Here is a 17,335-nt window from a genome sequence, read left to right as displayed (position 1 = left end):
GTGTAGACATACTCGGTGTGACACATTCTACTGCTAGACGCATCTCATTGATTTGGAAGGGAATTGTGTAAATACATCCAAGGTCAGAATTGGCCACTACATTAAAAGGCTCTGAGGGGAACCATGGTGAGAATTTTGCTATTAAGAGTATTCTGTACAGCTGGCTTGCACACACATGCTGTAGTGATTTTTACTGTGGTTACCAGGATTTATATAATTCTAGAGTTACAACTACAACCTATGAAGATGCAAAATTGTGACGTTGCCTCTGTATTTGGAACTGGATTTTTTTTTTTTTAAACCAGACAAGTATTTACTCTGATTCTGAGTAAATTAGAGAACAGACACATATTTTTCTGGAGTAAAAATGATTAATACATTGATCCAAAATAGGAGATGAAAATAGTGTTGGGAGAGACAGATTAAATTTCACCTTACTTTTTACCTCATGAGTGACAGTAATTTTATATAAACTTTTCTGCACCCTTACATGTGAATGTACATTAACCTGTGATGATGTAACTATAGGATATGTCTACAGTGCAATGTAAACCCCGGGTTAGTAGAACTCAGGTTAGTAGACCCTGGGTTTGTTAAGCTTGGGCTTGAATGTCTATACTCATTTATAACCCTATGTTAGGAACTGTTGAACCCTGGGTCCCCACCTGGGGCTCCAGTGTCTACACTGCATTATGCAGGTCTGAGTCTAGCCACCCATTTCCAAGACTTCCCAGTGCCCTCCCAAAATGTGGCTGCTCTAGCCCTTTTTTTGTGGTGCAGTGTAGGAGAACTTGACTGCCCACTAAATTTGAGTGTCCAGAGGACCAAAAAAGTCAGCCAGCAGGACTATGGGATCCTGTTGGTAGACTCCCAGAACACGAGTCCAGTGAGGCTGCATCTACACTGCATAGCAATAGGGCTTGACTCAGGCTCTCCACCCTCATGGGGTCCTAGGACCCTGGGTCCGTGCCTGGGTCAGTGTAATTTGTGTGTAGACAGAAAGGGGGTTAGGTCTGAACCTGAGTTTGAACCCTGGGCTTCCACTGCAGTGTAGACATACCCATAGAAAGTAGGGCTTTTACCCACTGCCCATTGTGTATTCAGTAATTTGGAAAGACACTCTTATTGACTTCAGTGTATTTTGGGTAATGCCTTAAAAGTAAAATTTTAAAACATTTACAGTACACTGTATATTGATTTGTTGTAATGTAATTTTTTTTTAAGCTTCAGAATCTTCAAGCAGACCAAACCTAGGACCTGTGGTGTTGACAGTGATAGTTACTGTTCCAGTTTGTATCTTGCCTATAGCTGTAATGCTGACTGTATATACATGTCAAGGCCGTCATTGTACATTCAGAAAGAAGAAGCGACAAAATATTGAAGAACCTCTATCTGAGTGCAACCTAGTAAACTCTGGAAAATCTCTTAAAGATCTTATTTATGATATGACAACATCTGGGTCTGGATCTGGTATGTATGCACTCCTAAGCAGACTAAAACGTCTATATTTATTAATGAATAGCCAGGAGAACAGAATCACAATATTGTGTTCAGTTTTCGTAGTTCAATAGGCGAAGTGATGGCAGTTAAAGTTTCCACTGTCAAGTACAGTACTATTGGTTTGTGTGGGTATTCCTGACACTTGGAATGGGAAGTACTACTAGAACCTATAGTATCTTTCTTATGATAAGGAGGTTAAAAAACTGTGCCCACTGCATGAAATGTGTTGCCTTATGGAAAGAAATGTGTGTCATAGCTTTAGGAGTTTGTCAAGACAAAGTATTACCTAAAGAGATTTCATGTTTATCAGGATAATTGCATGGTATGCTAAGTCAATTGATGTGGGGATCTTGTTAAGTTAAAGTGATATGAAAAGATGCCACAATGCAAACGCTATACTTCATAATTATCATATTGGGCTGTTGTCTGTATGGGCCAGATTTCTGTAACAAGAATGGTTTGTTTAGAATTGAAAATAAATAAATGGTGCTTAAAAAAACAGATTTAATAAAACATATATTTTAGACAGCTCGTTGTTGAGTGCAGTCAATAGACTTAGGCCTTGTTTACATTGGGGATTTGTCACAGTTACAGATATCTTTGGCTAGCTAGTTGTGTAACTATTATTGCAAACCCCTAACACAGAGAGAGCCACAATATACACTGGTGCAGCTTACCACGCTTTCAAACAAATAGTGGTTTTGCCTGTCCACATTATAGGGTGTTCTCCAGTAGCTGGCCACTCATAGCTGTAACGGGGGGCAAATCTTGAGTGTAGGTAAGGCCATAGCAGTTACGGCATGAGAGCGGGATACAGGGGTAACAGGGAACAGGCAGAAAAAAGAGAATCTGAACCAATGTAAAAATTACAGCTGTTTAAACCTAAATGTCACTGTTTCTAAAAACAGGCCTTTGATACTGTTCCTATGGAAAGACTGGAATACTTGGTACAAAATGTATTAACACATTAGAAGCATTCTTATGTGTACTGCCAACAAAAATATAGTTTTTCATTTGAGGTTAGTTGGATTAATGCTGTCAGAGAGAGTGAATCTTTTGATAATCCAAGAAAAATCTGACAATAAACCAAGTGAAGCAGGAGTCACTGTTAGACGATCCAAACAATAATAGAATTTAAAGGTACTTCGTAAGGTGCTTCTTTTTGTATGCATGCTTATGCTTATCAAGGATATATGTCCTAAATTCAAAGGTCAGTCTCATGATGGTGATTCTTGGGTGTTTCTTGAGCAAAACAACCAAAACTGTATTGAAATAAATATAGTTTTAGATTACTAAAATTGCTTAAATCTTGCTCCACAATAAGACCAGTTTGTCATTCTTTTATTATAGGCGGACCAGGTAGCACCTCCTATCATTAAGGTAGTTTGGCTCTTCCCATTATAAGACCCACTTTTTGGTTGCTTATAGCTTTTGCTGGATTTTAATCATTTTAGGCTGAAATTTTCCATGCTGGGTATCTCCATCAGGCTGATTTTTTTTTTTTTTAATTGTAGTCAAAATGGTTCAGCCATTTCCAAGAAGGTGGCTAGGGAAAAATACATTGTTTTGCCAAGTTTTTTAAAAAAAATGTGGCCATCTTTTTTTTTTTTTTTTTGGTGGAAAAGCTCTAACCCTGCTTCTTCCCACCCTCCAGTTTGTAGCAGGGACTTAAAATTTGGCAGGGACATGGCCTTTATGTGAGGGACATGCCTTTTCCATTCCCTTCAATATCCATCCTCATTTAGCCAAGTTAATATTGTAGTTTGCACATACTCAGAGACTTAGATTTTAACTACTAAATTCCCAGGAGAGTCTGTCTCACTGAGCATGCTATCTTCTGTGGCCAAGCAGGACTTTCCCTGCAGTTGCAGTTTTGGGATATGCTGCAGGCCATGCTGGGTCTGGGCACCTGCACTGAGAGCAGGGAGACTGTTTCTCTTTTGCTCTCAGTGACGTCCCTACTAGGCCCAGGCAACATGGAGGAGGAAGCTGCCTGATTTGAATACAAAGGGGACAAGAGCCGGACATACCAGAGTGACAGGGGGAGAAGGTTGGGAGATGGAGTTTTGTAGAGGAGACTGGCACTGGAGGCTGGTGGGGAGAGAAAATTTTCCTTTCCCCCACCAGGACGCAACCAAGACCTTTTTGAAGATTTATGTGAAAAATGAGGCAGGCAGGCAGACAAGCCCCATCTCCAGAATAGCCATCAGGTTGGTGGTTAGGGCACTCACTGGATGTTGAAAAGGCAGGTTTAAGTTCCTACTCTAAATGAGGCAGAACAGGGACTTGAACCTTTCTCACGTCCAGGATGGAATTTCTGATAAAAAAAAACATTCTCTGTGAACATTTTGTTGCAGCTGGTATATACCCGTGAAAAGTTTAGTATCAACGAATCAGTGTTTTCTGCTGAAAAGCTGTTTGATTGAAATATTACTGACCAGGTTTACTTATTTTTGAGCCAAATGATTTATTGCATTGCTGCTTCAGCATGTGGACGTCTGGAGTTAGTAACATCGCTAGGATAGTTTAGAGCAAGAAGTCATGCTTATCCCTATGTCCATATGTGGAAGATTGCCCACATTCTTATACTAAAGATTCAACTGAAAATCATAAAGAACCATGACAATACACATACAGTTCAAGGAATGTTTGAGGTAGATTTACAATCCCTCACTCTGTCAAGGATTGTGCATAATTCATGCCTTCTCTGTTTATCCACTTTGGTTAGTCAGAATTGGAAAAAATAGTCACAGGAAAGTATGTGTATGTTACTTGTAAGACCATGGTAATTACAACATATTAGAATATATGTTTTTAATTTGAATTTAATAATAATTACTAATGCACTCTTTTACAAGTATCCTCATTCTGTTCATTAGGTTTACCTCTACTGGTCCAAAGAACAATTGCAAGAACAATTGTTCTTCAAGAAATAGTAGGAAAAGGCCGATTTGGTGAAGTCTGGCGTGGAAAATGGTGTGGGGAAGATGTAGCTGTGAAAATCTTCTCCTCAAGGGATGAAAGGTCTTGGTTTCGTGAGGCAGAAATCTATCAGACAATTATGCTGAGACATGAAAACATCCTGGGTTTCATTGCTGCTGATAACAAGGGTATATAGTGTTTCCAAACATAGTTTCACAATGTTTGTTCTCTGCACTATGGCAGCCCAATGAAGTTGATTTTTCCACAACCCCTGCTCTATTTTGCTAAAACAGAGGGATGTGTATTTAATGATTTGAGGAGCTGATTAGGAAAACTTATTTTAAATCTGATCATTAGGATTGTGAGATCAGTTTACAATTTTTAGGCTGCAGTCCTTCATTAAGCAGACCTCTGTATCTGCATGGAGCCATCAGGCTCTGCTCAGATGCAGGCTTGAATGGAGTTCAGTGTGGGATTAGGGCCTCACTGATTTAAGTGAAAGTTTAAATGAGTCCTATTTCTATAAGGTAGTTCATTAATTAGAATAATGCTTGGTAAAATATTACTGAAAGATTGACTATTTATTTATGCTATCAACTTGATAATCAAGCTGCATCAATGCTTTATACCCTCCACTTTAAGCCATACATCTATAAAAATAGATCACTTTATACAGATAACATTATAGAAGGAAAAGAACTAAATATGGCAATACATCGGAGGAAGTAAAGTATGATATGAGAATGTCTTGAAATTCAAGATTGCTGTACAAAAACCTTGTAAAAACATTAGTTCATCTTTAATTCCAAGAGCTACAAGAATTGATGATCTTGCTATCACTGGAGAACAATGAGCTGCATTTCCTTTGGTTCTCTGGTTGTTGGTACTGTCACCAGCTCTTGGGAAACAGAGCACCCCACATTTTTGGTGGCCATATATTCAAAAGGACTTAGCTTCCAGAAGCTCCCATTGTTCTCAGCGGGAAGACTAGTGCTAAGCACTTTTGAAACTCGGGCCATTAATCTGCTGGGATCTCTGCTGCATAACATACCAAATACACAATGTAAAATGCATGCAGTGCAGCCTCCCTTAGTGGGTGTGCATGTCCACTTTGAAATTCTGGATTTGAAACCACTCCTGTGGCATGGGGGCTAAGCTAAAAAAGAGTGGTTAAGTAGGGGTGGTTGTTTTTTTTTAAATCAGCTCACCTTTAATATTCTGATCCTTTTGTATTATATATATAAAAGTTGGCTAGTTCTTTACAATGTTAAATAAGATTATTTTCTTTTGGTAGATAACGGAACTTGGACTCAGCTGTGGCTTGTATCTGAATACCACGAGCAAGGCTCCTTATTTGATTATTTAAACAGAAATGCTGTGACCATTGATGGTCTGATTAAGCTGGCACTTTCAATAGCTAGTGGTCTAGCACACCTTCATATGGAGATAGTTGGTACACAAGGTATTTGTATTTCTCTTTAATATATCCTTTTTTAGGAAATATGAGTGGAAACTTTGGGTGGTATTTACAAAAATGCTGTAGCTTATTAGTCACAAGGAATGTAAAGACTTCTTTTACAAACAGCTTGGTATCTTAATAGCTCTCTTTAAAGATTGTAAAATAAATTAAATAGAACCCTAAATGTAGATGGTGCTTTATAAATAGAGACAATTACAAAAAATTACATTATTAAATAATATAATTAAAAAATTACATTTTTAGTGGTGCTTGCAGTCTACACAGCCACCAAAACATCTGGCAGTACAAATTCTGCAGCACACTGAAAATAGAAAATTCTGGAGTGGCATAAAATTAATTGAATTTAATATCAAACAATGTAAGGAATATTGTACTGATTTTCATTTTCATTTCATTGTCATTATCATTTTAATTAAATTACACAATGGAGGTTTTTATTTATCTGAAGCTGCCACAAGTTCTCCAGTCCACTCCACTGGAGTGTCACAGAATCCAGGGGATTTTGCTGTAGAATTCAGTTACTTGAGGTTTTGGAATATACTTAGTGGAGTCCATCTGTCTCCAATGTTGACTAGTTTTTTTTTTACACGTCCATTGGAGAAGCTGGGATATAAGACGCATGCACCAGCCAATGCATATCTGAGTAGAGCAGGAGCATGGAAAACAGGATATTTTTGGTTCCTGAAACATGACTACAGTTTGGGAATAAAGGAAATGTATGAACAAAAGATGCCTTGGTTAGGCTCCTCTGGTTAGCATTGGCACATGTCCAGAAACTATCTTGTGCTAAATACAGCCCTAATGTTTTTCTATGTTGAGATGGGAGATGTCAATAAACAAGCTGTGTTTTAAGATTCACAATAATGCTTTTAGTTGCCTTTTTGTCTTAACAGGCAAACCAGCTATTGCACACAGAGATCTGAAATCTAAGAACATCTTAGTGAAAAAAAATGAAACCTGTGCCATTGCAGATTTAGGACTTGCTGTGAGACATGATGCTGTATTGAACACAATTGACATACCTCAGAACCCTCGAGTGGGAACGAAGAGGTAAGACATCTTAAATAGATAAGTATTTTTCCTTAAATATTAGGAAGATCTTTTCAGCCTGATTTCCATTTCTGTGCAATTTCTGAGCACTGTATGAAGCAGGCATGCTCCTTCTTTTCCCAGCCCCTTCCCCTTTCTTTTTGACCTCTGCCTGCAGCATTTTGCCAGTTGGGACAGCTCTTAACCCTTAATCTAAGATATCCATGTTTTGTGATAGACAACACAAGGTGGAGATGGTCCAACCCTTCTTGTGGACATAAGAGTATTTTGGGACCTCTCTGGATTTAAAGTAAAAGTTTCCAGTGACTTGGTTATGATTCTGTTTACAAATTCAGACATCAAATTATAGGTAGTCAGGTGCTCCTGGTTTGCCTGTGCGCCCCATGGCTTTAAATATTTGGTTAATATGAATATTAAATACTAAAGTTAATATGAATACCAAAGCTAGTCAGATGAATGACTAGTTGTTAAACACCTTATTACAGGGTGACACTGGTTCTTTAAGTGGGAGCCAGGCCTGTGCACTTGTGCCTTATCAGCACACTGCAATTTGACCAGGGCTAAGAGGGCACCTCGGTGTAGAACAAGGAGAAAAGAGACTTGGTGAATCAAAGCTGCCTGAGTAGGAGTCAAGGGCACGGGAGAGATGTCTGTGGAAGGTCGCAGAAGGAAGCAGAAGGTGTTTCCTGGGGGAAGACTGAAGGCAAGGAGAGCAGCAAGAAGGGTTTGCTGGCTGGCATCCCTGAGCCAGAGAGCCAGGGCTGAAGGCAGGAGCCACAGCAGAGGGGAGTTGCCTGCCTGCCAGCTCTAAGCTGGAGAGCTGGAGCCAGGCCAGAGAGGGCGGAAGGTGGGGGAACAGCGGAAGAGCTTACCTGCTGACATCTCCAGGGCTGGACTTAGGAGCCAGGAGTGAGCCAGGGGAATTGAGGGATGCTTCCCTGGCAAGGATGCTCCCAGCAGAGAGGCTCTGTATGGGGGTACCTGCTGGGAAGAGCAGGGTTGCACTCCATTTTGAAGGCCTGGAATTGCTGTCATGGTACAAGGACAGAGGAGAGCTGACACGGAGTCCAGCCATGGTCAAAGGGGCCAGTGTGTGGTATGTGGGGCATCAAGAGACAAGATGTCTGGAGTTTTAATGACTGCTTGCACTGGCATGAGAAATGTACTATATGTTTGGGACTTATGTTTTGGACCATTTGTTATAACCAACCCTAAAGAAGGTGGTGGTGTAGCAAGAGAGCCTGAAGTGGAGTTAGGGACTCTAAAAAGGGAAACTGAGGCAGGTGTACCTGTCATGCTGCAGCCTGTTGCAGGAGCGCGCTCCAGGCAGGGCTGCCGCCTTATGCACCCCACGTATCTTTAGGTCCTCCTGCCCATGGTGATGACAGCCACATTGCATCCTGTCAGCGCTCTTGGGGGTAGTAACTGCAACACGTTTTCACCCTTGACTGCATGCTCAGCTGCTACCTTTACTCCACTCTTTACTGTGGTTAGAATTCATTTTCATTCTCTCTGAAGTCTTTGATGGTGCTTTTCCACACTAATTTCATTAAATCCAATTAGTTTGTTTTGTAGAGCACAGTTTATTAATGAAAAGCAAAATAAGCATTGAGATGAAATATAAATGGAGGTAGAATAAAACTCTTTGGCTGGAGTAGCTACCTACCTCTTGCACTTTCATGGCTATTAGTCATTTAGCAACATGTAAGGATTTTCATCATAGAAAGTCCCTTGTTTGACATGCAAGTCAATGGAAATTGAGGGTGGCTCTCCAACATTTTCCCAACCCTCTCCATGTCAAATATTAGAATTTTTGTTAGAACTTTTGTAAATTGTGCACGTGTGTACGACTTTTTTAAAGGTACATGGCTCCTGAAATACTTGATGATGTAATGAACATGAGCATCTTTGAGTCCTTCAAACGTGCAGACATATACTCTCTTGGTCTGGTGTATTGGGAGATATCACGAAGATGCTCAATTGGAGGTAAAATTTTTGGCTGTTTTATGTTGCATTCCAGACTTGATAAAAATAATTTAAAGGAATTTAAAGGAAATACGTTCATACAATGTATGTACCAATTTTAACTGAATTTTCCATATTGTGGAAGGAGAAAGAGTTGCATGACTTAAAAATTTCCTGTTGAGCAATTATTGATATGAAAGAGTTAACAAGTGAATAAAGTACAGTTAATGCCTATCTGATTTAATTATTCTGAAATATCAAAAGCAACAAAACAGATATGTAAATTATTTTTCAGTTCCCCTGTCAAAGAAACTAATGTGTATAGTAGAACTCATTAGAAAACCAGTTCCTCCCATGCAATTTCCCTATTGATCGGTTTCCAGTCTGCAGGAAGTTTATCTTTCAAAATCTTGATCTGAAAAAATCCACAAAACTAACCTCAGATGATGATGAACTTTTGTGCTGGCAATATGAAAATAAGGGACCCATATTGTCAGGGAATGCAGTAGACCTGCTCACATTCTGTAGTGTTTAGATCGCAAGGGTTGGCAACAAAGAAACCTCTACTAGTTTGGATTTTACATGGTTTTGAACCAAGAAGATGAAACTCCATTCTCTCTGCACTTCCGCCAGATCTTCTTTACTCCTAAGCCCCCTTCTCCCAAGGCCCCAAGACCACTCACCTTATCTTTGTTATCTTTAGTGGCCTTCTTCCCAGGGCTGCCTCCAACCAGGTCTTTTTGGCCTACCCACTGCTGCAATCCAAAGGGGGTTGGTGAAGGGGGTAAGGCTCTTCTATCCTAGAACTCAACAGGTGTATCTAAATGAGTGAGCACAAGGACAGTGATGTTTAGTATGGAACCTAGTTAGGGAGTATGGTTTCTTTTTTCTCTTGTAGGAATCATTGAGGAGTACCAGTTGCCTTATTATGATGTTGTGCCAACGGATCCCTCAATAGAAGATATGAGAAGGGTAGTTTGTGAACAGAAACTGAGACCAAATATCCCAAACCAGTGGCAAAGTTGTGAGGTGAGTTTCCCCCACCCCCATTTTTAGAAGCATATTTAAATTTATTCTTTAAGGCTGGGATTTTCAAAGTAGCCCAAGGGAGTTAGGTGCCAGACTTCCTCTCTATTTCAATGGGATTTGAATGCCTAGCTTCTTAGCTGGCAAAAGCAAGGAGCTTTTGAAAAGCCTGGAAGAACTTAAATGTGCAGGTTGGGTCACTCTGGAGCCAGTCGCTAACCCGAACCCCTCTCTGTAGTGTATGGGAAGGCAGCAGGCCTTAGGGAGGTGCGCAGTCCTACCTCCACCTTGCATGCACTCTTGTACCCCTTCTCCTGCTCCTCCCACAAATACCCACCGCTGGGCACTGTGTGGCATCCCCTGATGCCCATTCAAAATCCCTCCCCTGCTGAGTGCAAGAAAGGGGCACTTTTAAGGTGAATATGGTGAAATGGGCCTGACAGCACTGCATATCAAAGTACTCTTTTTCTCTTTGACCGAACCAAAACAAACCTTTCTAAATTTCTGTAATTTCTGCTGGAATATTATTTCAAAGTATTCTATTATATTTTGCATTGGAGTATTTTTAATTGATGCTGCACTGAAGCAGTGGATTTTTTTAATCCTAAACCTCTTTTTCTTTGTCTTAAGGCACTCCGAATCATGGGTAGAATAATGCGTGAGTGCTGGTGTGCTAATGGGGCAGCTCGATTAACTGCGCTCCGCATTAAGAAGACCATTTCGCAGCTCTGTGTAAATGAAGATTCCAAAGCCTAAACGGGTGACTTGGGGGAAAAGAAGGAATCATTCTCTCCATCTTTTTACATGCAATTTTTTTTCTGTCTACCTCACGTATATATAGTGCAGTATTTAAGTGCCCAGACCACAGCACTGAAAAATAACTTCATAGTTGGCTACAACCAGCTGCAGCTTTTGGTTGGTGTTGCTGTTTTTATAAAGCAAATCACCAACTCATGTTGTTTTTTTAAATGAAAGTTCATATTAGGAAAATAGCAGAACTGAACTACGAAACAACATCCCATATTTAAACTATTTTATTATTCTTAAGCTTTTTATTCTAGTTAAAACCAAAATACACTGTTGATGGAATGCATGGGTTTAAAGACAGGTATGTAAAAGAAACCACATCTGTGTTATCCTCTAACTAAAACCTGACCAAATTCATTGAGCTTCTTAGGTGTTTTCTCATAGAATCCTGTAGAATATTATGACAATGAAGTGCATTTATATGTTTTTATATTGTATTAATCATTTAGTAACCAATCAATTAAGAATATTCCACTGAAAATGTATACTGTGACGCTAAACATGTGAGTCAGTCAGTCTCTCTCTCTCCCACCTACCTCTCTTTTTTAAAAGATTTGTTATTACAGCTCAATTTGCAACACCGTAGTTAAGGTTTGGCAGTATTTTTGTTATCTACCCCTATTTCAGGGATTAATCAAACTGCCATAAACATCTACTCTGAGCTAACTGTTTCAAAATCTCAATCACGGACCAGTTTTTCTTTTTATCAAATTGTGAGGAAAAGTAATTTGGGCAGTATTTCCTGGTATTTGTGGGGGGAAATTATAGGAATGCTACAGTGTAATCTAAAAAGCATATAAACCTTTTTATAGACCATTAGTCAAAGTTTTATTGTCTTTTGGTATTTTGCAGAGTGAGAAGATCTAACAAAGTTATTTGCTGTAAAAGCACAATTTATTGGGTGAAATTGATCCAGATGCAGAGACTCATAGAAGCTAACCTGTACCCCGTATACACCAGCACAGATAGTTGTGTTTGAGGGGGGCCAGGGTGAAGTCCACAAGATCTGTAACTCTGAACCAGCAGTTCCCACACTGAGGGTGAGTGGTATAGACAGTGCTCACAGAGATGGTGCTAGCCCATTGGGGACCCTATGCAGGAATATTTTGGCCCGCCCCCCACACAACACATAATAAAAAGTGAATAGGGGCACCGCCTTGATCTGCTCAGGGCCCTAAGCAATTGCTTAGTCTGTTTAAGCCTAGTGCCGGCTCTAAACGTTCAAGATTATAGGCTGGAGCAGTAGTACTCATGAATGGTTGTATTGCAGTTCCTGTGTTCTGACCTGGCTTTGGGGGATGTATTTCCCTCCTACAGACCACTTCCCCCATACTTAAAATATTTTTAAAAAGTACAATCCACTCTGCAGACACAGGAACTTTTTCAATGTTTCTAGCACAAGAATGTAATAGGCATGTGCAACAGTTGAAGAAAATCTGTGGATTTAAAGGGCCAAAGACAAGGGTGCCAGAACCTTTGCAGAAGTGTGTGTGTGTGGGGGAGCCGCACTGGTGCAGGAACTGGAAGGGTCAGGGGACCATGCCCCCCCCCAACTTTTTAACATGAGTATAGTTTGGGGGGCAGGGACAGCATTCTCCCCCTCCCCCCCCCACACAGTAAACCTGGTGCAGGTGTAGAGCAATGCTGGCAGGGGCTGTGCTTTGTGCTGGCGCTGCTCCAAGCCTGCCCAAGGTTTGCATTTGAGGGGGCAATACCACCCCTACCCATCAAATTACACCCATATTAAAAAGTGTGAGGGGGGGCACAGCCCCCTGCCTGCCCTGGTTCCGGCGTCATTGTCCAAAAGTGCTCATTGACATAAGGCTGTACTGGTTTCTTCAGAAGGGTCAATCAAATATGCATCTCAGTAACGGCCCCAGGGTATCAGGTAAACAGGACATCAAAACGACCCCTAAATAGTTATTTTCACAATAATGTTAGCTTACAAAAGTGTAGTATCAGTAGGCATTTTCAAAGGTTTGTAAATATTCTGGTATTTCATGATTTCCTGTAATGGATTGGCAGGCATGTGGATAAGTAACTCTCATACACTTTGAGACAGATTTTGTTCATATGTCTTTGATTTTGTTTTATTACAAAAATAATTTCTTATACTCACTATAACCACAGTTTAAAAATATATATATCAAACCCCATAATCCAGGAAATACAAAATTAGATCTACAAATCTCTCCACAACATCACTGATTTTGGGCAATATGGTCTTTTATTATGGTGTAGGGAGAGGAGGAAAGTCTTTACAAGCGTGGGTGATCTTACATAGCATAGATACTTGATAGTTTTTGTGAGTGTGACTAATCTCTGTCATTGGGTCTTTTGACTTCTGCTTTACGTGGAAAACCAGGAATGTAGCTTTCAGTCAGCAGTGTCAGTGATCCATGTTTTATACTGACATGTTGACTTCTGGTGCAGTGGATGTTGTTTGTTCTTTAAATCGATACTAGTGAGATGTAGCATACATGTTTGTAGAACTTATACAGTCACTTTACACTGCTTAAAGTGAGGTGAAGATAGTTATTTGTGGCCCTTTAATTAGATTGTAGGTTAGACCCCAGATTTGTAAAGGTATTTAGGTGTTGCTCCACTCAGCATTGCAATGCCTAAGTCACTTTTTAAAATAATTTTTAGCATGAGGTAGCAGGGTCTACATGGTCAGATAGTGCATGGCAGGCTAGACCATTGTAGATTTACACCTGGCCTTGCTGCACACTAACTGGCGATGTAGATAAGCTCTAAGTCTCCTTTTAAAAAATGACTCAGTCAATGGGACTAGGCTCCTAAATCAGTTGGGTATTGCAGTGTGGAGTAGAACAATGCCTAAATACCTTTAAAAATCTGAGCCTGTCTCTAATGAATAGCTAGTAAGTTTTATTTCTGTATGTTTTGATTTACAGTCAAATTGAATATATATTTTTAATATTTTTATATCTTCTATATGTATAAATTATACCAGGCAGTTTTGTCACATACACACTTTCTAATCTACAATATTTATTTGAAAATTAAATGAAAAGTAACCAACCACTACAATTCTGCTACAAGATAATTTTGTTAGTCTTGTGTTTTATCTGTTTACAAAATTTAAAGATGATTTGGATCTTTTTAATATCAGTGAATGTGCAAAAACAGAAGAATCCAGCATATGAGCTCATATACTGTAATTCAAAACTATCTTGCATTTAAAAACAAAAATTGTCAAGGAATTTCTTTGTGAAAGGGCCTGATCCACCTCCCACTGAAGTCAATGGAAAGGCTCCCATTGACTTCAGTGGGAGCTAGGTCAAGCTCAAAGTACTTCCAACTACTTTTCAGATACGTTTTTATTAATATGAGGCTGTATTTTCAACAGTGATCAGGGCCTGCAATTGGGGCTAGATTTTCCAAAGTGTTCAGCATCCAGCAACTCCTATTTATTATTTTCACGATTCCCTTAGGCGTTATCCATATAAAAAATAAACAAAATACTTGTGAATTTCCACTACAACACACCTACACCTAGTATAAAAATAATCTATTAAACTATATTTAAAAGATGTCTAATATTCTTACTCAAAATCACTTTTGGTATTCTGAAATCCAGTGTAAACCCAATTATTTGAAGTAACTTTAAAAAATGGTTCCAATGCAATTTTGGATTCCTACTATTCATCCTGTACTAATATTACTCTTCTGTGTACAGTATCTGATACTAAAATAAAAACGGAACCCACAACTGCCTTCCCCATAAGTTTTGATCTTGCAGTTTCCCTTTTTTCATTAACAAGAGGTTGTGCTAGACCTGTTGTTGCATCAAAGCTAGGCAGCATTTTTAGTTAATTTTTTAGTTAAACTATGGAATTAAATCATGCACAGAGATAATTTTAAAGAAACAAGGCTGCTGCTGCTATTCTTGGAGTGTGACTTAGATGTGCATTGAGTTCTACAGCTAATGAAGATAGTATCCCTGCTAAGGATTTTCTATTCTAAGTAACTGTCCTTCATACATAAGTATAACTCCCATGTTAGAGTTTTGTTATAAATATTATGTGCTTTTTAATTCTGTGCTGCAGGTTGACTACTAAATGCTATAAAATCTCACCTGCCCCAGTCGAATTGCTACCCCACAAAATCCTAACATTTAGACTACATTAATTACAGTGATTCATAGAATAAGATTACAGATGGCGCCAAGCGCTTGCGGGATTCTGTAGTGCCCTAGTGAAAATATAGGCAACAATGAATTTATCGTGACATAGTAAATGAAAGGAAACAAGTTTGATAGAATTATATAATTATTTGTTTTTCTTTGTATTAAGAAATTTTCCTACCTTTCCCACATCTGCTTTCATCTTCCAATGTGCAAAATAAATTGCCCTGCCTCTTACCAACTCATTTTATTCAAAATTGGTTTTCCAAGTCATCTCACTTCATTTTTTTTCATGCTCTCACTCTCCATAAAATTATATCTATATCTATCTATCTATATAGGTTTATCTCTTTTCTTAGCTGCATTTTCATGATTCTCTATTTGTTTCCCTACTTCTTCAGTTTTTCATCCTCTTGCTCCTATCAGTTTAAATCCTTCTTTATTTACTTATATTATTTTCTCCTTTTTGTTTCCATTTCCCTTATGGAAAAATCCTATAAAATTTAACAGAGGATTAAAAACGTTTCTGTAGAATTATTGAACTATCCTGGAATTTGAATTATATTCCTCCTACAGAATTGTATAGGTTGCTTCAAAAAGATTTCATCCCTAGTAAATCCATATAGGAGTTTCCCATGAAGGTCCCACTGCCTATGGGGTCATGGCCTCTCCTCAGCATTCCCTTGGACTCAAGCATGTAATTGCTTTTTGCATCACATTTATTTTAATTGTATGTTCTGGGTAAACTGGCCTTGAGCCAAATAGCCTCATAATTGTTTTGATAACTGTAGTATTGGTTTAAAAACATTTCCATTAAAACTCATAAACATACAACTTTCCTAAATTTCCAACCCAAGAGGAGACCTTTTTTCTTTTTTGGTTTCTGCCCCAAGATAAGCTCATTCTCTCTCTCTGTTTTTAAATCTGAGCCGATTGTGTATTATGTTTTGAGTTACAGTGGGGAAAACGCTACTTGTTTGTTGGAAATCATTGATTCTCCTGGTATTCCACATTTCTGGGACAGGGACTATCTCAAACAAGTAGAATATTTCACAACTGAAATTTTTTTTTTAAAGTGTGGCCGACATAAAGAGGCACAATTTACCATTTTGTGCTGCCTGTTTGTGGACCCAGGAACTCATTTTCCTTTGAATAAAAACCCAGAAAATGAAACGTAAAAACTTACATCAATGCAACATTAAAGTCGCATGGTTTAAATCTTACCTGCTGCAGCACCTGGCTCTTTTTTTAAAAAAAGTTTCCTCTATGAATATTAACTCTGCCACACACTAAAACCCTGACAGTGTTTTAATGTGGGTCTTCCCCCCCCCCCACTTTGCTATCTTTATTTGTATTAAACCAAATTTATCTGATTTAATCCTATGTTGAGCCTATACTTTCAGCCCTTATTAAATACTAGCCTTCTCTTTGTTACTTCACTGTTCTCTGTAACAATTCTTTATTATCTCATATCAGTAATTATAAATAATCTAGGAATGAAGAGTATGGAACTTGTATCAAAACATTTTACAATAATAATGTGAAATTCTTTTCTCCAGTTTGTAGTGTGTGTCTTTTACCATAGCAAAGGTCTGTATTGCTCTGCAGCTAAACAATGTAGAATATACAGTAGATATTCACATTGCAGATTGGACAGAATCTGGCCCCATTTTCATCAGCATTTGAAACAAGGTCTCAGACTTGCCTTAAAACACCCTCTGTTTAACTTTACAGATGTTTACAACATTACAAATAAAAGGTTAACTCCTGCCCACCTGGGGCAAAGCTCCCAATTCTATGGAATTCCTTAAGAGTTTTTCCTTTGACTTCAGTGAGGCAGGGATCAGGCTGCTACTGATTGCCAAGGCCGGGCCGGCCCATTTTGGGATCTGAGGTGGGGAGCTCAAATTACACCCCCATGTCCCCTTGCTTGGGCCAAAACTTTGAAAAGTCTCAATTCTGCCTTCTTCCTGTCCTACTTCTCTCATGGTACTGCTCTGCTACCTACCCCAATAAGGGAGAACTAACAACTTAAAATGCCTTGTTCAAAAATTTTAAAAAACACTTAACTTTCAAACACCTGAACAGCAAATGTAATTTATCTTGTCTGCATAGTAAACACTGGCATTTTTATCTGTTTGAATAATCAAAGTGGTGATTTCCGTGCTACCTTGGTTGCAAAGATTTGGACTGCTTCCTGAAGGTCCACAGTCTGGGCCAGCTCATGCACTATTGAGATGGTTGCAAGGCTGACCAGCCTCTCCTGTGTCATTGTGGAGTGTAGATGTGTTTTTATTAACTTCAGCTTGGAGAAGCTGCGTTCTCCACTGGCAACTGTTACAGGAAGTGTTAGAAGTATGTGCAGAGCAACAAAAGCATTTGGAAAGAGGGTGGTCATTTTATTTGTGCACATATATTCCAGAACAGCCTTTGGAGTT

The 17,335-nt window shown here is 39.0% G+C and overlaps 1 protein-coding gene across 2 annotated transcripts in view; it reads left to right on the top strand.

Annotated features, from left to right (window-relative positions):
• Nucleotides 1–13,798, top strand: part of ACVR1C (activin A receptor type 1C) — a 46,107-nt gene extending 32,309 nt beyond the window's left edge. For both annotated transcript variants that reach the window (XM_043525576.1, XM_043525577.1), the window contains exons 3-9: nt 1,225–1,470; nt 4,380–4,610; nt 5,717–5,884; nt 6,796–6,952; nt 8,814–8,938; nt 9,816–9,946; nt 10,574–13,798. In XM_043525576.1, coding sequence (XP_043381511.1) covers nt 1,225–1,470; nt 4,380–4,610; nt 5,717–5,884; nt 6,796–6,952; nt 8,814–8,938; nt 9,816–9,946; nt 10,574–10,699 — 1,184 coding nt within the window. In that variant the 3' untranslated portion in view covers nt 10,700–13,798. The remainder of the gene's footprint in view (nt 1–1,224; nt 1,471–4,379; nt 4,611–5,716; nt 5,885–6,795; nt 6,953–8,813; nt 8,939–9,815; nt 9,947–10,573) is intronic.
• Nucleotides 13,799–17,335: the final 3,537 nt, after the last annotated feature.

The sequence above is a fragment of the Chelonia mydas genome, chromosome 11, assembly GCF_015237465.2.
Source record: "Chelonia mydas isolate rCheMyd1 chromosome 11, rCheMyd1.pri.v2, whole genome shotgun sequence".
Classification (NCBI taxonomy): domain Eukaryota; kingdom Metazoa; phylum Chordata; order Testudines; family Cheloniidae; genus Chelonia; species Chelonia mydas.
The sequence above is the reverse complement of the archived record's forward strand: the minus strand, read 5'-3'. Positions and strand labels throughout refer to the sequence as shown.